At 41.5% G+C, this 24,336-nt stretch overlaps 1 protein-coding gene across 2 annotated transcripts in view; it reads left to right on the top strand.

Moving 5' to 3' along the window:
• Window positions 1-24,336, top strand: part of AGBL1 (AGBL carboxypeptidase 1) — a 269,074-nt gene that overhangs the window by 181,438 nt on the left and 63,300 nt on the right. For both annotated transcript variants that reach the window (XM_082290356.1, XM_082290355.1), the window contains exon 22: window positions 523-683. In XM_082290356.1, the coding sequence (XP_082146482.1) occupies window positions 523-683 (161 nt within the window). The remainder of the gene's footprint in view (window positions 1-522; window positions 684-24,336) is intronic.

Genomic DNA, 24,336 nt, shown 5'->3' with positions numbered 1-24,336 from the left:
AATTCCTCTCTTGAAAGATGAAGTTGATAATCCAAACTCTGCCTGTGCCACCAGCTTTTAACAGACTGAGAAATTCCTTAGGGGTGTTTGTTATTTTGCAATTACTTTGCAATTGATTTTCTTAAGCAATTCCATAACTTGTTAAAGATCTCTTCCTCCCTTTTCTCCCCTTGTCCAGTTCCCTTTTCCATCTTTTCCACTGCCTAATGTCTATAATCACAGGACTTATTTTTTCCCATTGCTTAGATAGACAACTCCTCTGCAAAGAAAAAGAAAAACTGGATGATTTGTAAAAGTGGGTTTATAGTCAGATTCTCCTGGGGTCCAAGCCTAATTCTTACAATGACTTCTGAAAATTTAGTTGAGGCATTTAAACTATTTGCCTCTGTTTCTCCTGTTGTAAAAGAGAGGCTATTTTAGGATAGCTCCTGTAGACCATGTGCTGTTATTAGTTTACAAATGATTCTGTAGGGGAAACTGCCATGTGTAGGAATCACGAAACCTTGTGGCTCTCTCCATCAGGGCCTGCAGCTGGGAACACAGGAGCTGGAGGAGATGGGAAGCAAGTTTTGCCTTGGTTTGCTGATTCTGCACCTCAAATCCCTGCCCTGCAGCAAGGAGCTGATGGCTCAGGCAGCACTCCTGCTGGATCTGGAGGAGGAGATCACAGACCGGGCACAAAGGTCAGTGACTGCCATACCCAGAGGGCTCTGCTGGAGGAATCGAGTTGGTGGGGACATGTTTTGGGTTTAAATCTGCAGAAAAAGACCCTCCTTATGGCTGAGATTTGCATCTTGGAAACTGCAGTGTATTGAGAGTAATTGGAACTGAGATGTAGTTGACTCCCAAAGAAACTGCCAAAGCTGTGTCCTGCAGCCATCCACGTGGAGAAAATAGGTGGAAGAGAAATACCTGTTTTGCATTTTCCAGTGATTTTCCATTTTCCTGTTAAAAATGCTTACTGGACCATGGGGATGTTGCTGCCCCAGAAAAATGAATCAGCAGGAAACGTTTTCCTGCTCATTAATTGTCACATGGAGTTCTGTGCAGGTCAGATCCTCCATGGAGAGGATCTCTTATAAGAAAGGCATTATCTAAGTGCTGCACTGAAGGGAACAAGTATTGCAGATTATAAAAAGACATTGATAGCATGATTTAGAAATTTTGGGCCTCATACTCTATATTCCTATATATGGGAATTCCTATATATATGCAAGTACACCTTATATTCTTCTTTTCCTCACTGCATGGAGTCCTTTAGTCATTTAGAGCATAGATTTATGACTTTTTGATAGACAGAAAGAAGTTTTGATCCCGCTGCTTATTTAGGACACGTTTTTCCAAATTGCAAAATTAATTTACTTGCTTCCTAGGTTCGGTGGGGGGTATTTAAGTGAGTTTGCACCATTATAAATACAAGAAGAATTTGACCTGGAAAAGTGTCTGAGATTAATCAGCTTGAATTTGTGATGAAGCAAAAATGCATAATTTCTCTAGGCCACCATCGCTTGTTAGTGCTATGTGCATCACATATGTTTGCAAGAATATTTTTCCAAGACAAATGGAGAAAGAAGACTCAGTGATGTGACATGATTTAAAGCTCCCCGATGGCTTTGCCATCAAGGAGCTCTCTCAGATTCATCAATGAACATTAAGTTTTTCAGTTGCAGAAATACCCCTGTAATTTATAGCAGACTTCCAGTCTCTCCCCTGCAGGAACATTTACCCAACATTAGCACCACCTGTTCCTCATGCCAAAACCCATTCTTGCAAGCTTGTTCACAGTTTTAAATGTTTATGAGGGACGGTTTAAAAAGAGGGATAAAATGTAGAGACATTTCTTTGGAATAGCTGTGCTCACTTGTATGTGCGAACATATAAATGGAGCAATTAAGGTGGATGCTAAACACCATCCATGTTGTGGACAGCCATCCGAAAAATCCTTGGTATGTCATTAGAGAGAGCTGCTGGAGCCTGGATGGGTAGATGGTTCTGGGATATAAATCAAAGTCACTTTTGAACAGGAGCTGGAAGGGCCTTTGCATGAAAATAATGTATGGGAAGAAAAACATCAAACCCTGACTTTGTTCAGACACTGACAAAAAGCCATCTGGTCACAGTAACTCAGTGAGCATTTTCTCTGATCTTTGTAGCCTTCTGTTACTTTTTCCCTTAGTTGATTTTATATTAATGGGAATTCACTCTATTTATCCAATACTGCGTGGTAGTTGATCTGTACGGAAGGAAGATCTCTAATTAAAAATATTTTTAAAGAAGTTAACAAAAAGATAAAAGTTCTCTTACTTTGTAAAACTCCCATGTGTCCTCAGTAGCTGAAAGCAAAGTGCCCTGCTCCTTCCAGTTTGCCCAGCAGTAGTGAGCACCTCTGTGGCATCCAGGAATGAATGTCATTGCTAAAAGGCAATTGGTGGCTAGTTGTTAGTTTTCACTTCACTGGGTATAACTGCAGGTTGTGAAATTTTACTAACTTGGATGTAATTTGTTACTATTTGCAGACCAGGTAAGCAGCTGAATTGATAGTCCCACCCAGAGGTGTCACATTGCAGGAGCTGGTTGGAAAGGCTGGGTGAAAGGAGATGCAGAGATCAAAGCATTTGCTAGCATATTCTTTTAAGGAATAAATAATTCATGGCAACTGATTGTGCAGCATATTGATATTCTGATTCAGAAAATTAACACTTTCCCCCCATGCTGCTCTGAGCCTAGCCAAGAGAATTCCATGGTTTGGTTTTAGTGGGAATATTGGAACCAATGGAAGAATGCAGAATACAGATGGCACACTGATACAGACAGGAGGGCAGCTATTTCTATATCCCTCTCTCTACTCACAGGTTTTGAAAAAATAAAAATTATTCTTTATCGAAACATTTCTCTGGAGGAAGCTGAGGGGTGCCACTCAGTCTAATATTAATCTGTAAATATTAGGTCTAATCTACTTTTATGAGGTAGTATCAGAGCCTCAGAGATTTATTGCTCTTATATCATTACATCAGTGGAAATTATACTCTGCTTCTTCCTGGGCTAGACCCACCTTTGTGGGTTTAAGGAGAGTGAAATGTTTGTAGTTAAAAATTAGCTCTGTTTTCCTCTGTGGTTTCCAAAAAAAAATGCACAATATCCTTGCATGCTTTCTACATTTTGCTTCAGAAAGTGTGAGTAGGTGTGAATGAAAATATCCACATTTCTGTGTACCTTTGCCAAAGCAAAGTCAGTCTTGGGGATCCTTCAGGTGCAACACAGGAAAAGTTCTGGGTGGTTACCTGGTGACATTTTTTTCTTGAATGCTTTAAATAGTGAGGAGCAGTGTCTTTTGAACAGCTTACAAGCTATCCCTCTTCCAGAAATCTGCAGTGTCCTGGTCCCAGGAAATGATATGCACGACGGATATTTAAGTGGGAGGCAATAGCTTTTACTGTAGCTAATGTTTTCTGGCAAAGGAAAATGTGTCCCAAAAACTGTCCTGATGATGTGTCTAGAAAAAGATACAAATATGGGTGAGACTTGCCACAGCAGTATTCACCAATATCAGAAGAAGAGATTAGTATTGTTCAGCCCTGATGAAAACACGAGTCTTTTCTTAGTTGTTGAGGGTTTTTTTTGTCTAAATCAAGCTGAAATTAAGCTGTGAGCAGTGTGATGTATTGCAGAGTGCTTATGTTAAACACATCTATCTCAATCTAGTGTGTTTTCTATATATGGTTTTCTGAGTGCCCATCTCTGTAATACTCTGGGTGACAGGTCAAGCTGCAGAACAAGAAGTTAATCCAGCACTGGATAAAGCTGACTCCCAGATAAAATGTCTCATTGCAAAGGTACAGAGATCAAAAGCTGTGGAGACACAGATCTCTTCTGTTGTGAAAACCCCACAGTTCATGTTCTGCATTTGTCTCTCTTTGCCCCGGTGTCTGGTGTGCGTGGCATTGACTTGGCATCTCAGCATCTCCCTCCGACAGCAAACATTTTCACCTGTCAAGGTTCATAACTGTTTGTGTCCTTTAATTTTCCTCTTCGGGCTCTCTGTGCTCTGGGTATGCTGCAGCCTCATTCTCTCACCACTGCTGTGAGGGGGATAAAGGAGCAGGCTGGACCCTGCTTTCCTGGAATAAACTGTTTGCTGTGCACTTTACAGAGCTCTGTCAGAGCCAGTGGTCAGTAATTTGGAGCAAGGTAATAGCTGTCAGGGAAGCGCCTGCTCTAATGGAGGCATCCTCTGTGAATGGGGGATTTCTCACACCAGATCAAGTCCATTGTGCTCAGTATGCTGTCTCTAATGAGCCAAAGAAAGGTGAAAGAAGACTTTAGCAGACCTAACTAAACAAAGTTTGGTGCACGGACAAGAATTTCTTCCTGTCCCCACTTCACCGTGTATCTTTCCCCTAAATTGTCAACTGCAAAAGGAATCATTCACAAGCATGAGTGCAGCAGCACTTGGAATAAGTTCACAGCAGAGGCTGTGAGAGTAAGCAAGAGAGGCTGAACTTCCATCAGTGGGGCTATGTGGATAATGGGACAGTAGAGTATTTCCCCTAAACATGTGATTTCCAAGGATATCATGAATTTGGCCTAGCAGCTCTGTGTTACTCTTTTCAACATTTGGCAGCTCTCTCAGGAACGTGCCAAAAATGGAGAAAAAGTACGAGATGCAGCACAGAAGATGCACGAGAGCTAAAACGTGTGATGGTGAGGAAGAAAGGTTAAATTGCTCCAGGCATTAGTTGGTCTTTTAATTAATAACCTGTGCTCCTGGCATACATCATATTGACTCTCACACTTATGCAGGCACTATCACCCACAAGATCTCTGTAGGGACTTAGTTGTTGTGGCTTTTCTTTTCACTAATGATATTTGGGTGTTTTTCTGCACGGAATAGCCCTTTTTCCTCCAGCACTGAATAGGACCACTCATGGAACACTCTTCCAAGATCAAAGGCCAAATATGTGGAGAATTTTCTGGGCTTTGCAGCCAGTTTCAACAAACCAAGCCACACCAAGCTTGTACAAGCAATTTATTCTGCTCTCTCTCAAACTTGGCCTCATAAGACACTATTGCCATGCACTAGGAAGAATTACTGATGTTTCCAGCATCCCACCATGCCTTACAGTCAATTCTGGCATTCAGAAGCTTTCTGCTGGAAAAGTGAAATGCAGCTTGTACTTCAGACATGGTGTTTTTTGATAATAGTTTTCATGCCTCATTTGCTATAAAAGTAATTAAGTTTTAAGTCACTGCTGTCCAGTAAGTTCACATTTGTCATGACCACAAGGAGGATGGGAAGTGGCTGCTCTCGTAAAGCAGGTTTGAGAGAGACAAAGTAAGCAATCTCCTCCCTCTACAATATCCTCCCCTTCTTCCTTGTGGTTTAAGCTGAAGGCACATTCCTTAATTTTATTTCTTTTTTTCTGCCCTCCAGGTTGTGCTAGGAAATGTTTTGCATAGACTGCAGCAATTGCAGCCATTTGTTCATGAGACATCTCCTGTGTTGAGACAGACTTTTGTGAAGTCATTTTCTGCTGACTCAGATGTTATTTATCTCCTGTGTTTCTTCATCATTTCTTACCTTTCTTGAGCAGAACTAAATCTCTTTCCACCCCAGATGGTAAATATGTCTACCTCTGCTATTAATCAAAATCAGAAGGCTTAATCATTGCTCTGTTTCTTTGTCCAGATGTAATCTCTTCATCTTCTGTACAGTGAGCAGGGCTGGATCAGTCAGTGTATGGATGGCAGAGCCAGGGATTGACAAGAGGGATTTGCAGATCATTTGGAACTGTGTTTGCTGTTCTTCTACACCACATTGATGCACTATCATGATCCTGGATAGTATTGAACTGTTGGATCTCCCATCTTTTTACTATAATGCACCTTCCCCTGATTACGGCTGTGCAAGCAATTTCACTCATCTTTTAAACTGTGTGGCCAAAAGGTGATTCAGATAAAATTAAGGTGATTTTGTGGAAATGAAGCAACCAAAAAAAAGGGAAAGTTCAAACAACAAAATAATGCAGCTGGAGCAAAGCACTCTCGCTTCATTTGGGGCATTTTTAGTGGATCTTTGAAAGCAGAAATGCGGTGTTATAGCCACATGCAAAATGGAAAACGGTTCCCCTGCCTGGTGGGCTGGGTCTTCCTATTCTTACAGGGCAATATGGGTGTCGGTGTTATATTGTTTTGATTATACATTCTGAAACAAATTGCATCTCAGGGGTTTAAGTGCAAGACAGGACTTCACCCTGCACAACACCCCATCCCCTCCCAGTTCGGGTGTAGCAGCGGTTGTGGCATCCAGTCCCAAGGCAGACTGGACAGTTGGACTCTGGGGAGCCCCCTGACATATGGCTGAAGATGAAAGCACTCTTTCATCCTTTAGAGAATCTAACCACAGCAGGAATTATTTGACCAGACTTGATTCAGGTTTTTATTTGCCTGGAGTTCCATTTTTCTGTAAGTAAAGATTTGGTGCATTTTTAACCTTGATCATCTGTAGACATTAAATACCTTTTGGCAGCTTTCAGAAGAGGAGGGTGTTTATTGATTCTGTTTTTTCGCTTAGTCACAAATTTTATTGCTGTTAAAGGAATCTGAAATTTCTATTGCTATATGAGCGTCTCTGGATGAGGTATTTCTGTATTTGGATGCTGGAGAGAAAGTGCTGTGGGAATGCATTTACCTAAGTAAGCCAAACTAGCTTGTCACTTTGGTGCAGAACATGGGGCAAAAGGGGTTTCTGTAATGCATTTCATAAAACACTTGTGAGAGCACAGTCTAACATTAATTCAGTGTGACAGGTGTGAGAGTGGCTGAAGCTGGACTTTGGCTTTAGAGCAGTCTCATGTTGCTGTAACCATTTAGGATCAGTTCAGGAAATGCTTTAACTCCTGACTGCTTTATAACACTTTCCAGCAATCTTTCACACTGATGTTGCAAAAGAGTGGTGCCTTCTGGTACCCCCAGGGTCTGACCTAAAGAATTGCTGCCTCTGTTACTGAGAGGAAAAAACCTCCAGATTTCAAGTTTGGATCTACTGCAGATTTTAGATTTTATTGTTTTTAAATGCCTCGATAATCATGTTTTCAAAATAAAAATGTGAATCTTCTTCTGTCCACCCCTTCATCCTTCTTATCCTACTCTCTTCTGTGCCTCTCCTTTGTTATTGTGAGAATACAAGCCCAGAGAATTCTTTGGAGGCTCAGCCAAGCAGTGCAGCCTATAATGAATATATTTGGTATTCAGAAGGCTTTCATGTAACTGTTCACAGGTGAGCCGCTGGAATTCAGCAACTTTTCATTAACACTTTCTAGAGCTCTCCCTATTTTCTTCCTATTGATTTTTATTATTATTATTCTGAAATGCCTTGCAAGCTGCTCAGCTTCTGTTGACTGTTATCAAATGCCAGCTCCAGCTATGCCAGGCTGGGTGTAAGTATTCATGCTCATTTCAGAGGTAATTAATTTATCCTTTCTTAGCTAATAATAGCAATTTAAATAAATGCAGAAATGAGGAAGAGGAAAAGAGCAAATGGGAAGAGAAAGAGATCATAGAAGGAAATTTAAACATGCACAGAAACACTGCTTGCTGTCGTATCTGTCTGAGGTTATTCAAATTACCGTACTCACACGGATCTCACTGGACTACAGGCAATGAGCTTGTGTATACCCAGCAGAACAAATGGGCTCTGCAGTGCCCTTTCTGTGAGGCATATTGCTGTGGTGCTGTCTGGCATTAGACATTTTGGTATTGATTAGGAGCATCTGTATTTCTGTGCTGCAGTCTTTCTCCCTTAAGATCTGACTTGAAATATGAAAGCCACTGGGGTCCTTCACATGCTGGGATAGAAAAATAAACCCGAGGGCTATCAGGGGTTCAGAAGTTCCCATTTATGGAGCATTCCCCAAAGCAATGCATTGTGAGGGATGCACTCTTTTCTCTGAGCTGGCCTTTATACACACCAGGACACTGCTGGCACCAGAACAGAATAGATGGGTTTTTTCTAAGAGGATGCAAAGGGTAATGGGAGAATCAGTCTGTTTAGACTATTGATCATTTTGAATGCAGGCAGAGGTGGGATTTCAGATTGAACATGTCACAGGTCTAGTGCTGAAGAGGCACATTCAGAGCACTATATATAGCCTCATGTAGACTACATCTATACTGCAGAAGCAGCTGAACACCAGTTGCATTAGATTTAGGGCTCTGGTGCATGAGCAGGAGGAGAAAACTTTGTCAGTGCAACTCTGCTGGTGATCCATGTTCTTTGTTTTCAGTTGTTTGACATTATTCAGAGGATATGGATGCACAAGGCATATCTGTAGTGGGAGTCCTTGTGTCTTCAGGTGGGTGGGAACCATAGGTAAACACTACGGCTGTTTCAAAGATCTTGGTTATTTAGTGTTTGCTTGTGGAACTTTTCCAAATGGTGTTCCCAGAGTCCCAGAATAACTTGAGACTTGTGAAAACCAGAGAACAGTCAAATCTTTCATACCAGCACATGCTTCAGTAGCTTCTTCTAGGCAGGAAAAGCAATAGAAGGAGTGAGTAGGATGGTGGTTACATGAAATGCATTTTCAGCACTTTAGAAGTAAGGACATTTTTGGGGAAGTTGTGTGTTTTCCCTCTCTTGCAATTGTCACTTGAGTTGACCTCTAATTAATCTGTCCACAGCTCCCACCAGAACTTTTTGAGGAACACAGTCACAAAGGTGAAAATTAGAGTGGTTGAGAGTCAAAACAGACTTTTCTATCCCATGTGTTGGAGAGTTAATCATGTGGCACAGAACACAGGAACAAGAGACTTAGATCTGGATTATCTGATCAAAGGCTTCACCATGTGGAGTTCTCACCCCTTGAATCCAACGCAGTGGCTCAGATGTCCAAGCATCACAGAACTTAGAGGCAAACCAGAATGAATGCCAGTGGTCTGTGAGCCTCTGTAGAGCAGAATGTCTCCCCACCCACCAGCAGCATCAGAAGCTCCAGTCTTACAGAGCTGAGAGTAACAATGCATACGTTGCCACTGTCTGAAGTAGGTTTCCTGTCCTGGGTGAAATATGGGGCTAGAAGGAGCTGAATCCCCTGTAAAACTACCAGTGGGATCCAGTTTTTCACCAGAAGTTTGTACCTGTATAAATTATTCAGACAGTAAGAGCTAAGGAGTCCCAAATGGATTTGATTTAACAATGCTCATAGTCTCATTGTCTCCCCATTGGTGCCTCCTTTCTCTGCAAAGAGAAAATAAGAGCAGAGATTTCTGCTTTCGAGGCAAATGCCGTGCTGCAAGTCCTTTTGGTCTGGTGCTGAGCCTGCAAGTGAGAGTCTGACCAGGTCTCCTCTACTGTGGTCCCAGTGTACAGCTGCTATCTAGGAGCACATCAAAAACTTAGCAAGATCAATAAGAGACTAAATGGTTAAGGGGATAGAGAAGGCAGAGAAATTCATAATTAAAGCTGTCAAGTTGCAGTAAAAGGAGCGCATAGCCTGGAAGGAAAGCGGGTGGGCGAGCAAAGTGTCGTATTTGCAGGTGAAGAACAGCATTTTAAAGTGCTCCAAAGCCACCTCCACTGACATCTCAGCTGTATTGTGTATTCTGACAGAGACTCTGGCTGTTCAGTGTATTGTGGCTGTGACTCACAGACCCTGCCTCTTGCTGCCTCACTAGATACTGTACAGAGACAGGCAGAGGTATTGTGTGAGACAGGAGATAAATACGTGCAGGTTGTTGTTGCAGGGCCCAGCACACACGTGCACCAGAGTGGATGAGAGTTTATGCACAGAGGTATAAATGTGAATGTCAATCCCTGTATCCCCTGATAATTCATTGTATTCTCTCAGAAATCATATGGATTCTTTAGGATGTGTATGTTTAATGTGATGTTGGTAAAAAGAACTTATGAGAATTAGACTGGAGTTGAGAGTAGAAGGATGTGAGGGGGAAGATGCACATGAAATTAATACTTAGACTTCTACTTTTTGTCTGCAGAGCTGAAATGTGCTCAAGCTTAACGTCCCAGATCCTATCCTCATGTATGTAGGGAAAATTCTCTTTCAAGTACAGCATGGAGCCCCATCTGTCTCTGGCCCTGGTCACTCTGTAGCACTTAGCAATGCATCCCAGTTAAGGAACCTTCTCCACAAGTCCAGGACAGAGCACTGCCACTTTCTTGTTGCTGTCACAGTGTGATGTGAGAGGTGTGGGGCTGATTCCAGGCTGAAACAGGGCCAATGGACCTGTGAGGTGCTGGAAGGGCTCAGTGTGCACATGGGGATGGGGAGAGTGGGAAAGGAAGCTGAGATTCATGAGCAGAACTCTCTGGAAAATTGTGACTCTGCAAGAATTGGACTGGGATACAATGGCCAAAACAAATGGAAAACAACCCCTGTTTCTCGTTTACTTTCCTTTCTCAAGGAAAGATTGTGACTTCCTTCTGCTTTTGTGTCTCTGGGAAGATGCTGAGGGTGTAGGCAATTGCTGTCTGGACCATGAGTGCTAAAGGAAGTCATCGTACCAGGGCAAGTGCTGCTGTCAGAGCAGCAGGGAGAGACAGACTCAGAATAGTGTAAGAGGAAAAGAAAAAGCATTCACTTTGTCTCTGTTTGGGGGTATTTTCTCTATTTCCTCCCCCTGTTCCATGTCCCATTCTTATTTCTATTTGTTCCTGATAAAAGTTGTTTTTAACAGGAGGAAAATTTAAATTTCTGGAAGGTCAGATTTCATTTTTAAAATAACAATAGCATGCTTTCTGGCTAGACTTTCACATATATCCCTAACCATTTAAAAATACTTAATCAGCATCTTTATCAATGGCACATTATTCACCATTTAATCTATAATGGTTTCCTTTCAAGCATTAACAGTTACTTACCACCTTAAATCCCTATTTAAACATGAATTTGAGGATTTGGACTTGTAAGGGAGAATAAGCAGTAAAAGCAGTTGAATGCCAGAAAGAAGATTCTGCTATCGGGCCAGTATGATCAGAAATTAGGAATAAGGGGAAGAGTAGAAAACATCTGTTCTCTCTTTCTCTGTCTAATCTGTTTGTTCTGCCTAGTCTACCCAACAAGTTTTTACATCACGCCCTGTATTTGAGAATTTTTTTCTGAAGATGCTGCTTCATAGCGTCCTCCAAAAAGTACCAGCATCTCATTAAAAGATAAAAGTCCTATGCAATTCAAAGAGGAAGCAAACACCCATGTCAAGTAATCAAGCTGCGTCTCACCTCCCATTGAACTGCAGGGGGCAGCCAAGAATTTGGGTAAAGTCCTGCTACCCGGATTTATCTCGTCAGCCTTTTCCTAGAATTAATACTTATTTTTTGTTCTAGTAGACAGCTTGTGTTTTCATCTATGAAAAAGTGAATCAAAAGAGAGGATCCACTGTAGTACTTTAACACACTCAAGTGTCCTTCCTGGCAGTGCTCAGCGTTGGAGATTTCAAAGAGGAATGCAACCACTTGCCATAGTGGACCACTACAGAATGCCCCTATCGTCTGGGGGGATTGTTTTCTATCTTCAGACAGTGATTTATTTATGCCTGGGAACACGAGAATTTGTAGCCTTTCCAAATAATTAGAATAACAATAATTCTGTCTAATGAAATGTTCCAGCGCTTTCATTTTCTGTGTAAGTGCCTTTTGAATCTTGCATTGCTCCTCGTTGCACCCTGCTATCTTGTGAATTTTATAGATTAGCTGCATGTTGTGAGGAAAGAAAATATTTCCTTTCATCTGCTGCTCTTCCACCTTTGTAGATGCACCTTTATCTTCTGCTGTAACGTAGAATAATTGGGAGTGCCCAAATTGCCAGGCATTTTGTAAACGACTATCACCTCCTTTCTCATGCATCTAGTCAAGAAAGAGGATAGTTTTTTTAAATCTACTTATGCCTCTAACTACTGCTATCACCTACTTTTTATCCTGCTTATTTATGTGGCACGTTTAAGATATCACAAACCAAGAATTCAGAATGGGTTTTCTAGGGAAAGTGTAGCGTTTTTTAAAGTAACAGTTTAGTAATATTTTTAGTGTTGCCCATTGCCTTGCCATTGAGGTTTATTATTTTCAGGAAGGATGGTAGCTTCATGGATTAATCAGCTCTATCCTCGCTTGGTTTGATGAACTTTATTGGAGAAACCTTTTTATCTTTAAGCAGTTTTCATGGAGGGTTACTGGCTGCAAATGGGGTTGGTGAAGGACACCACAGTCTCTCATGTGCATGCACATAAAAAGTGATCTCTTTTTTTAGACCTTTTAGATTTCAGTGTTAATGGTCTGTCCTGAAGACAGTGCTTGTCTTACCTAAATATCCCAGAAAGGGCTGAGCAGAAAAGAGAGAAACAAGTGGATAAAGATGTTGTTGGCAGTTTGTGAGAGGTACAGAACAGAGAGAAAAAGATGGACAGTCCCTGTTAGAGGTGGATTTGGAAGGGTAAGGGCAGGACAAGACTTAAGCCCTCTCCCTGCCTTCCCCTCAGCTCATGGGAGTGATTCTCAATATTACAGAACCTAATTTCAGGAGCTCAGGATTAAAAAAAGGGTTGAGTGGAAATATAAATAATGGATTAGGCTGAAAAATTGGTTTAGGCACTTTGACAATGTCTCTGAGGTGTCTTTGCCCCTTTCAAGGAGAAACAGATTGGAGACATGAGATGCAGAAGCATGGCTTTTGTTCACTTTCCTCCCTCACGTTTTAAAATCATATCCAAACTCTTATTGTGCAAATGCGCTGTTCATGATCAAAGACTTATCTTGGAGCAGAGAAAGTCCCTGGAGAGCAAGGCCTGAAGGCTAAGCCTGCAGTGCAGCTGGCTGTATCCCAGTCTGTTTGGGAAATGTAGTCATGCATGACTCAGCATCTGCTGATCCAGTGAGGTGGGGAGCAGAGTACCCCATGTCCTTCCCTAACTTTTGATCCTTGCTCCCTTTGCCAGCCCAGCTCCCTCTGGAGGCCCTGGTCCATCAGGAGTTTGCCCTCACCAGTGTCTGTAAGGCTCTTCTGTAATGCAACATCTACTAATTCCTGCATTTTCTCAGAAATGAAATGCTCTGGCATAGGGGCTGGAATTTATCTGAGAAGGGATAATGGATAGGAACAATTGAGCTCTTTGCCCTTTTCAGTATATTTTTCCTCATTGTCTCATTTCTGGCATTTCCCTCCACTCACAGAGTGACTCTAATAGCAACCAGCTATTGGGAAAGGAGCAATAGAAAGATGTTCAGTGAAACTTCAGAGCTGGTGCCCTACAGCTATGATGGGAACAGCCAGGAAAGCAGCAGACCTGTTTGCAAAGAGGTCTCTCCTGCCTTGTGATGCTTTCCTGCCTTTACTGCCTGCCTTGTGGGACACTGGATTTGTGTGCCAAGAAGGCTCCTGTTAACACAGCTCAAACACCTCACAGAGAGCAGTGCCCTTGATCTGTCATTGAAAACGTCCTTGGCATGCTGTGGCATCAGGAGGAAGGCTTGTGATGCTAATTGCTGGCAACACTGTTCTACCATGGATGTTCACAGCCCCAGTACATTTTGTTTTCATTTTGAGAGAGGGAGGCTTGGATTTGCTGCTTTTTTTTTTTTTTTTTTTTAGGAGTTTGCCCAAGGGGTGTATGAGAGCTGTGAGGGGAGGGCTGTGAGGAAGGTGACTTTTCCATCCCTGTAGTTTCTGCAGGGCTTTTTGATTATTTTGTTTTGTTTTGGTGTTTTTTTTGTTGTTTAGTTTTTTTTTTTTTTTTTTTTTTTGTCACTGAATGATGTTCCTGTGTACCTTGCAGCCTCGCAGGACTGTCCTCTGAGCTAGATCTGTAGGTAATGTAGTCAGGCAGGGTTTTCAACTACTTCATAGCCTCTTCACCTTCTAGGTGTGCAGCCTACCTCCATCTTCTCTATGGTCATAGCAAAAGTGTGCTGGACAATTTCCCTTGTTCTCACCTTGCTTTTCTGGAACTTACCAGTGCTCTGTAATGATTAAGAAAATTAAAACATGGGGACATATGCCCTTGTTTAGTCCCTGATGATGGGTCAAAAGTGGAAATTAATAAGACAGGAAATTTGTTTCTACTCTCCACTCAGTAAAGGAAATTCACTGGAACTAAAATAATCATGAAACAGGCACAAAGAAGAGAACAGATTATCAGGGAATTAACTCATTAATTAGGTTCATACCAAAATTCAGAAAAGGGTTTTCTTCAAGATAACAACGGAGTTCAAAGACCAGCAAGAGTTGGTCTTGGGGTACACACAATTTTATATCAGAACTCTGCCAAGGTTTAATTTTAGCCCAGCCATTTGGCTGGTTATAATGGAATATCAGAAAAGCTGCAGGAAGGCATTCAGCAGCTGGCATCATCTTACCACAAAGTGTGAGGACAGAAGCTATTATCAGCCCGTTCACATCACTAAACTCTGGTTCCTGGTGTTAACAGCAGTGTGGGAGCCCTCTCTGTTATGGCACCTTGCTAAATTTAGAGCTTGATTGCAAATCCTCCAGAGAATAGCAGCTGCTTGCTGGTGAGTGTTTTTTCCAGCATGAGGGTGAGCAGAAACCACATGCAGGTTTAAGTGAGGTAAAGCACTAAAACACCATCCTCCACGTGGCACTTCTAGGACCCCCAGTTCGCCCTCTTTGTTCCAGTTCTCAGTGGCAGGGTAGGACGGAGGTAAATTCCTGCGTATTTCCAAGTAGGTGGGGTTTGGCTGGAGTCTCCTCGCTGTTCTAATGGGAAGCTTCTCTCCATGATTCTTAGGCTGGCTGTAGCTTGAACTCAGGGTTAATTTAGGACCCACACAGCCCTGTTCTCGTTAAAAGAAGATTTATGCTGCCTGTCTTGCTTGCTGGACTTTAGCAGGAGCCTGCTTGCTGTGCAGGTGAAATGTCTCCCTTCGTGTTGCCAAGTACGGACACTCTGGAGAAGGGAACATAGGAGAAAGGAAAAGAACTCACTTTGCAGTTACTCTCTGCTCTGTGCTGCAAAATCCTGCCAGGTCCCTTCACAGCATTCACAGTGAGACCTGCTGCTGCCAGATGCCACAAGGTCCCTGACCCTGGGCCGGGCTGGAGCAGAGGCCACGCTGCTGCAGCAGAGCTGGGATCAGTGTGTTGAGATTGGTTTCTGTAGCACGTTCTTAATGAACTAACAAACCAGAGATAAACACTGGTTGAAATGAGAGTGAATCCATGTGAGAAAGGCCCCCTGCTTTCTCACTTACCCTTTCCTGTCTCCTGCTTTTGCTGAGTCTCAGCAGGAACGCAATCAAACCACACTCGGGAGCATCTGAGCTGCCTATTTGCCACTTAGGACTTCCTGGGTAGTGAAGTTTCCACATTGTTTATTTAGAGCTAAGTGTTCTGCTGGGTCTCTTCTCACTTTCTGTAAATAACAACTGTCCTCAAAATTCTTCAGGGTGATTACTGAGACTGACAATCTGTGTGTTTTGAGTTGCTGAGCCGTATTAATCCATAATATACTCTGGCCCGTGGATGAGAAAACTAATGCATTGAGGATGTCACAAGAGGTAAAAGCCAGAGGACTGAGTCTTCCTGGACACGTGAAGTACTTTGGCTGTGATGTGAATAAATCTCCCAGCAGTAGCAGCAGTGTATAAACTGTTAGAGGAGTCTGCCTTTGAAATCAACATGATAGAGATTTTATAGCACCAAAATGAATTCAATTTTAGAAAAGATGAGGCACACTTTTTTTTTTTTTTTTTTTTTTTTTTTGCCTACCTGTAGCTTGTCATGGCAATGTTTATTCCACTTAATATAGGAATTGATGGCAGAGGGGCAAACACATATACACAAAGAAAAACGATGCCCAAGTCCTTCAGGCTCACCAAATGGATTCACCAACTTTATTAACCATCTAAAAGTTTTGCATCTGGCAATGCCAGTTTTCAAGCACTTTCTTTACAGAAATTGAGAGCAATTCACCCCCTCTCTCTTACACACCTTTCATAAGTTCTACTAGTAGCAGGGTAACTAACTAGGGAATGCTATCTCACCAGAGGGAAAGGAAAAAATGTAAAAAAAGAGAAGAGAAGGCATAATCCAGGGCTGAAATCTGTTCTTTCTGTTTTGGAGTCTGAACCTCTTCATATCACAGTGTGAAGGCTGTGGAAATTCATCTCCTCAGACCCAATCTACGTACACATCCTGGCAGCCCTTGCTAAAATGCAGATGGGAAAACAAACGTGAGGTCCATGGATTATACAATTATAAAAAATTCAATCCAGAGTTTTACACTGTGATAATTCAGTCCTGTCCAATCCACAGACTGATGAAATATTATCTTGTCCTGTGGATGTGACCCAAGGCAAGTGAAGACTTCCCTGTGCTTTGGAACAGGACGACTGCAGAGTACACATTCAGGGAGCAAAATATTTCTTCTTTGTGCTTTTAATACAGCAAAATGCTTTGCTGCTTCTTTGGTTTCCTTCCTTCAGTCACAACAAAGGAATGTTGGAAGTGACTCCAGAGAAGCAAAGCCTAGAAAAGAAAAGGGATTTAGAGGGAAGAGATTAGATGAAATTTGTAAAAAAAAGAATTCCCAGTGCCATGTTCCCAGCTCAATCTTCTGACAGGAAGCCCTTTGCTCCTGATCCGCTGTGATTCAGTTGGCAGCTCTGCCCAGAGTGGCCTCTCTCCTTCATCTCTGCTGCTATAAACTAATACCCAGTGATAACAGCCCTGCCAAGCTTGGTTGCTGCTGATGCATTGTACACAGCTTTCATTAATCTATTTGTGCCCAGCAGCTCATCAGTGAAAGGCCCTTCTAATTCCCTTCCTTCTGATCTGCTACAGACTTCTGAGGAGCAGCAGTGAGTTTGCAAGAGAGGAGTGACCTGTGGTACTCTCTTGGTGTAGCTTGAGCAAGTTTTGTTCAAGCTTTCCTCTAACATTGCACAGTTTAATCAGGGCATGTTGGTGTGGACTTGTACCTCCTCATCTTCCTGCCTTTTGACCTTACAGTGATTGGCTTTTAATGCTGTTGTCTCCAGCAGAGACTGATTTTGCTGGTTTGGGAGCCACGTGCAGTCTTTTCCCTGCCTCCCATTTCTGATATGCAACAATTCCTGCTCTGGTTGGTGGACAGTGATGACAGCCACCCTGCAGTGCTCTGCACAGCCTGAGCTCTTACAGCTCTGCTGCTCCTTTACCTCTGCTCTGACAGTTGGTATGGGAATTATTCCTCCTATATTATCAATGTGGGGAATGAACTTTTAACTTCATTTGTGTTTGCATAAAATTAGAGGAGTTAAGGGCTGGCAGGCATCTCCACAGGTCATCAGCTTCCTGCAGTGAGGATCAGCTTTACCTGTACCACTCCTGCTATGTTAATCTAATCTTTTCTAAAAGAGCTTTAATAATGGAATTACCAGACTTACTCCAAATAATCTATTTTAGCTCCTACCACCCTTATATTTTCCAGGTATCTAGCCTGAGCCCTGTCTTGCTACAGGATGTCCTGGACAGTCATTTTCTTACCTATCCAGCCTAGACATAGAGAACTAATTATTTCAATGTGTCTTCTGCACAGTTTTCACTTGAACCAAGTCCTCCTTGAATTGCTTTGCCCAAGATGGAAACAGATCAGTAGCAGAGATCTTAATACTGCTGGATCAAGAGAGAACAGATTAATTTATATGTCAGCATTAATTCTTTGTACCCACACAGTACTGTATTTGCATTTTTGTAACAGAAGGAATGGGTGGCTCATGTTCAGCTTGCAATTTTCAATTAAACAAATCAGTTTTTTCCCAGTAGAAATATTACCTTGTCATCACTCCTCGTGTTCTGTGTTTATACCATTGATTATTTCTATCTAATTGAAGCAACTCGTACTTGACCCTACTGAATTGCAACTTTTTTTTTCGGGTTACAGCTCTAGTTTGTCAAAATTATTTTGAATTTTAATGCAATTTTTGTCATACTTTGGCTTCATTTGCAAATGGAATTAACATACTTTGCATTTCATCTAAACCTTTAATGAAAATATTGAATTGTACCAAATCCATGTCCGAGTCCTGCAGAAGCTCATTCGACACACCCATTTTAGCAGTGAAACACTGAGAACTGCTCTCAGTACAATTTTCTAAGCAGCTTATATAATTACTCTGCTGTGGTTCACCTAGACCCTCCTGCTTATTTGCTGCAAGAATTTGAAATGGTTTCAAAAAAGTTTACTATGTGACATCTTGTCCATGGGGTATTCTCCTGGTACCTTCTTGCAGAATCAAATTAGAACGGGCCATCATAATCTGTTGCTGACAAAGCTGTGTTGACTGATTCCCACTTCTTTTCTCCTAAGTGCTTCCAAATTGTTTCTTTGCTCTGAGGAACTGGAGTTAACCTGACAGGTCTATCGTTTGCTGTCTTCTCCTTTTTCCTGTCTTCAGAGCACAGTTACTCTGTTATGTCACTTATCTGGTTCATCACCAGTCCTTCCTAAGTTCAAAAAAAATAATCATTAACAGCTTTGAGCTTGGTTCAGTCAGTTCCTCAGAGCTGCAGAAGGAATACAGTAGATTCAGATCATTCGGAAAATCTGAGCAATTTAACTTCTCTAACCAATCCCTTTTGTATTCTGGGCCTCCTTTGTTAGTTCTTAACAATGTTAATTCATCACAGCTGACCTTTTATGAAAACTGATGCAAAAATCACTCTTAGCCTTTTTGTCAATAAGCTTTCCTCCTAAGGAAAGTGGACTAATGAATTATACTGCATTTTACTACTAATAAAGAACGATATCCTTTGCTGTGTGATATTTTTGCCAGTCTCACCTCACTTCGTACTTTTCATTTTTCATGTTTTTCCTAGCTGTTATTTTTGTACATTTGCACTCATTAGGCTAGTCTAATTTTTTTTTTTCAGCTTCTTTTTTACTTTTGCCATATATTTGAAGTCAGTTAACACCTTTTGGTATGACCAAGCTGGCCTGGCTACTGTTTTTTTGTAGTAAAACAGCTTGACTTTGTCATTTTTCTCAGGAATGTACAGGGGGTTTTTTTAATCTCTTATAGAAAGAAAATTCTTAAGGATCCTCCCCTACCCATCCACCCACCCCCACTGAATTCTCTGCTTTAGTAGATTTACATAAAGCCTTGTCTGCTTGATCTTAGTCTTTCACTAAGCTTTGGTGGAGTTCTTTCATGGAAGCAACTTTCATGGTTCTAGGATTTTTGTCGTCTTTCTCTTTTGGCACTGCTTGCAAGGAAAATGTGAGTTTGTGCTTTAATGCTGGAGAACTTCGTGTTTTATGCTGGGTTGACAAGGTCTTTAAAAGTGAACAAATCTGCTCAATATCAGGGTTCATTGCCTGTGAAGGAAACTGTTCAGAGTCACCTTTGCCTGGAAATCATATTCTCAGTCAGGCAAAGTTACAAGATGAATAAACCCACATTATTCTGTTAAAGTATAGCTCAAACAAAGACTGCAAATTTCATCACATGCTTGTTGTTGCAAAACGACATGCAAAACCTTTGTTCATTTTATCTAAAGACCTTGGCTTTTATCTCTTATTCTGCAAGTTCTGTTTCCCAAAGTCTCTTCATTCTTTGAAGGGATAGTCAGGAGTTTTTGATCGATTGAAGGTGTTAAAAGTAGATTGGAGTTAGACTCCAGTGCATTGCTACTCCTTTAGTCTGGGAGATGCTCCATAATAGCCCAGAACTGGCTTACAAATCATCTGATTATATCAGCTGGGTGCCTGATGAATGTAAACCCAGGGAGATTTGCTTTCAGCTCTCTTGGTGGGTACCCTTGGTCTACCTTGTAGAATGAGGGGAAATCCACTAAGTTTAATAGCTTTGACACCAGTCAGTGTCAGCAATTTTTAATTTTTTTCCTTCTGACTTAAGTGCGTGTAATTATTTCATTTGTTACTGGATGTCTCCTACCTTGTGCTGGAGTGAGTTTTATGGAAGGCCACAATGAGGCTTCCCTGGAGCCTTTTCCTCTCCAGGCTGAACATCCCCAACTCTGTCAGCCTGTTTTGATAGGAGAGTCTCCATGTCCATGAAGCAGGCTTGTTCTCTCCAGTAAAGGCTTCTTGGCTCCCTGTGATAATTCTCTGTTTCACAGAGCACTCCAGAATATTAAACTCTTACAACTTCTTTTACAAAGGCTGTAGGCTTGCTGGGATAGAACAGACAGCATTTCTGAGTGTACACACAGGGGTGGGTGTGTTTAGGTGTTGGAGTGTGCTTCCCTCAGTGTTTTGGAGTGTATTAGCAATTTTCCCCAGTGCTTATTATCTGAAGATTGAAATCTGTAGCTGCACTCTGTTGGGTTTGTGTCTCCTCTAATTGCAGTGTCTTCTGGCTCATCCTGATTTATAGCTTGCTGAAAAGCATGTATCCCATAGGATAGAAAGCATGATGTGCAGTTTTATATGGCAGGACAGATACCAATGAAAAATGAAGACCAACCTTATCTGAGCTGGGAAAAACGTAGAGGAACCAAAGGGAGAAATTGAAAGAAAAAGGAAATGTGACAATTTATGTTGGCCATACCTCTTTCCCTTTACTCTGAAGTCTTTTGATATTCTAGACCAGAGGGTTTTAAAGGAGGGTTTAAAGGACCAAGTGCTTGCTAAACAACCTTCATGTAGAGGTTACGGAGTGTTGTCACTCAGGGAATTGTCTGTTTGAGTTGAGTCTGCCCTTGTTCAGTGGAACTGCACCACACCTGCACTGGTGGAAAGAACAGAAATATGAGCTAAATGCCATTCTCCTTCTGCAGAGATGAAAACTGTTCTCTGAAATACAGCCTTAGACTGAGGTGGACATGAGGTGAAAGAGGCTGAATCAGAGCTCCATGCATATAATATGAGTTCTTCTATTGAATTCAGTGAGCTTTGAATTAGACCCCAAGTGCACAGTATGTGAGAGAATGCAGTCTTGAGCAAGCAAATTTCAATACTTTCATTTTTTTTCAGCAGAGTTATTTCTTATCATGGTTTGTTTTTTTTTTTTTTTTTTTTTGTTTTTTTTTTTTTTGTGCAAAAGGTGCTCTGATGTCCTGCCTGCAATCTGGAGAATAATAATTATTTCTGATATGCAGCCTTTTAGCTGAACGTTAAGAGGGAGGAGAAGATAACAGGGAAAAAAAAGACAAAAAATTTTCTTGGGTTCTTGTTCTTTACACCTTCAGGGAAGGAGTAGACATATTTGCAAGTTCAGTGTCATAAAAAAGCAAAGAATGACTTTAGGACAGGTAGCATACAAAGGAAAAAGAAGAGAACAATATTTTTTGTATGGATTTCTGTTTTCTCTCCCCTCTTGCTACTCCTCTATTCTTAATAAGCTTCCTAGGTTCTGGTCATTCACTTATCAAGGGATAAGGTTACAAATGAAGTGCAATACACACTTGAGAGTGTGCCTCATAAATTTCAAGATCTGGGGAGAGATTTTGTTATATTTCACAATACATGAATGAAATGCTCTACCTTGTATGTGCTCCAAACTAATTTCAGGGCTGAGCTTTTAGGTAAATCAGTGGAAGAACTCGGGACTGAGTGCAGGGGTAGGAGAGAACTGCAACTGGGAAGTGAGGATGGACTGGAACAAACAGGAGATAATACAGTTGGAAGCTGAGGGCATTAGCAGAGTTGTTTGACAGCCCTGGACCAGAATTATGGTGCCCCAGGTTCACGCTGGCACATGTTGATTATGAATAAGCATCATCCTGTCCCTGAAAGCAGAAAGAGGGACACAGAGTCATTGTGCACCCTGTGCTATTGTCAGGGCTGTGTTCCCAGTGAGGGAACAAAGAATAAATCCAACAGTGCTGAGAAATAAGGGCTTGATTGCTGTGCTCAATTACTGTGTATGTGAGAACCTGCCTTTGCCCAGCACATGTGTTTTTGGAGGATCACAACTTCGAAAAACTCCGAAACAAAATTTTTTTTGAAAAACCTGGAAAATGTGACTTGGAACTTCCTAGACATTTTGTTTCTGTTTTCTTTTGCTTTCTTTATCACATGTCAACAACTTCCTATTTCTAATGGCTTCTTCATTTATGGTTTTGGCCTTTGCTTTTCTGTCTGTTCCAGCCACATTATATGAAGCCAAGGTTTTCTAATCTGCATTTGTAACACATATCCAAAAGGAGATTAGTTTCAAAATGACACTAGAAAATAGTACCTGGCTCCCTCAGATAAGCCTGAGACGAAGCCAGAACAGTGCTGAACCCTTTGGAGACCTGGTTATTCCACTGACTTATGCTTCCCTTTTACTCCTGCAGCTTGTGGGGTGTCATATTCTATCTCTGTCAGTGATGTCCAAGTCCAATCAAAGGATATTTTCTCCCCACCCCTGTCACATAAGTACTCTGGCACCAGGAGTGCTACCTTAGATCTCTCAGACAAACTAGCTGCCTTCTTAGCTGCTGCACTGACAGAGAATGTGGAAACAAAAACCTTGAAGCAGAATTGTCTGTTTTTGTGAAGTAACTGTTTTACTTATGTAACAGTATTGTGGTGGCTCCAACAACATTCAATGTCTAATTATCTTTTTCCTTCTTCTGTACCACATAACACAAAGGAAACAGAATATGCCTTGGAGCTTTTGGTGTAAGGAACTACAACCAAAGAATATATTTCCACTACTTTGATGCTGTAAATGTCTAGCATTTATCTGTCCATTGTCCAGGGCTTTGTGTCCTGAGAAGAAAGACAGCTAAATAATACAAAATGTCTCCAACAAATGCGAGTTGGATTTTTGTGTTCGTTTTTATCACAGTTGCATTCCTTCTGTGTTGCTTTCTGCCAGCATCCTGGGGCTAGGGGTGATCTGGGGCAGGGGGAGGTGGAAGAACAGATTATAAAACAGTCATGGGAAGGACATGCAGAGTTTGCAGTGGTGCACATTGCTGATTTGAAAGCTGAGCTTTTCCAGCAACAGAACAGAAACACGCTCCGTGACTTCAGTGCATATGGCAAAACACTGGAGAAAAATCAGTCTTATGTCCAGATTTTCACAACTGGAAGAGAGGCCAAGGTTGCAGAATAAACTTATTATAATTTTTCTGGGTATAGAAAGAGTGGTTTCAGAAGGAATTATTTAAGTGTTGAGTGGTGATGGACTTGATAACAGCCTGTGTGCAGTATCCTGAGAAGTGGTGTATTAATGCCTTGTCCCCATTTCTGAGTTGCAAATGAAACTATGATGTTCTTCCTTTCCTGATGTTCTGAAAGTGCTATTTAATGACCTAAAATTATTTTCTTTATCTTAACCTGTCATAAAGTTTAGTTACATCTTTACAACTTCTGTAAAGTTGTCCATGCCCTAAGTCAGATAGAAGCTTAAAAAAAAAGAAACAAAAACAAAACAAAACAAAAACTGTAAGCCCTTGGTTTATAGCCCATTTGGGGATTTTTGGCATAATTCAGATTCTTCAACAGCAGTGACGTAAATTAAATTAGCTAAAATTTATTGATTCCCCAATTTAGCTAAATCACATTTTAGTCCAATAGAGTGTTTGCACATGCAAGTGCACTAAAATAACTCAGCACTTCTTAGAAAATAGATTCAGTTACGTGTTCATAGCTGGGCTCAACATCTCTCTTGGAGAATGGCAGGGAGGGACATCCTCTCATGTGCAGATGGGCTGGGGTAAATGAAGATCAGGAATGTTTCTAGCCTGATCTTCACAGGTGAAAAATTAGTGCAATTGGAAGAAACAGACTTGTAAGAAGGGAACTTCCCCTACATCCATCTCCCATCATATTTGTTAATGTCTTTTCTTTCAGCAAAGATTTAGATCCAGAGGCATAAGAAGTGTATTTTTCTAGGAAAAGACTGTGAAGGGAAACAATATGTTAAAGGTAGTCTGAATACTTCTCTCTGAAGTGGCAAGCACTTGACAGCTCCTCGAGTCAGCCATCCTAGAGCTTTCCTCTTTCCACCACATGGAACTTCACTAAAGTAAAATCCAGGCACAGTAAAAAGCCTTTATTTTTTTTTTTTTCCTTACCTCCATCCTTTTCCACTGAAGGTGGAGGGGAAAGAGATTTGCTGCTCTGGGATAACAAAACTGTGAAAACAGAAGCAAAGACATGGGAACTGCTTGCCTTCATCCTGCACAGCACTGCCCTACACTGATGGAGGCCTTCTTTGGCTCTGCATTTTGCTCTCCTTCTGAACATATTGATGTGACATGAGGTGATGGTACCTTGGCTTCTAATTAGATCAAAGCTGTGATGCAAAACACCTTCTTTGGAGTCTTCTTAGGGGAAGTAAAAAGCAAGAAAGGAAAGCATCACATCAGAGAAGGGAAGAGATAAATAGGAAGTCAGAGAAGGATGGCTGTGGAAAAGTAGGGGTGAAGTCTG

The sequence above is a fragment of the Coloeus monedula genome, assembly GCF_965178545.1.
Source record: "Coloeus monedula genome assembly, chromosome: 14".
Classification (NCBI taxonomy): Eukaryota; Metazoa; Chordata; class Aves; order Passeriformes; family Corvidae; genus Coloeus; species Coloeus monedula.
Note: the sequence above shows the minus strand (reverse complement) of the source record. Positions and strands in the feature narration are given on the sequence as shown.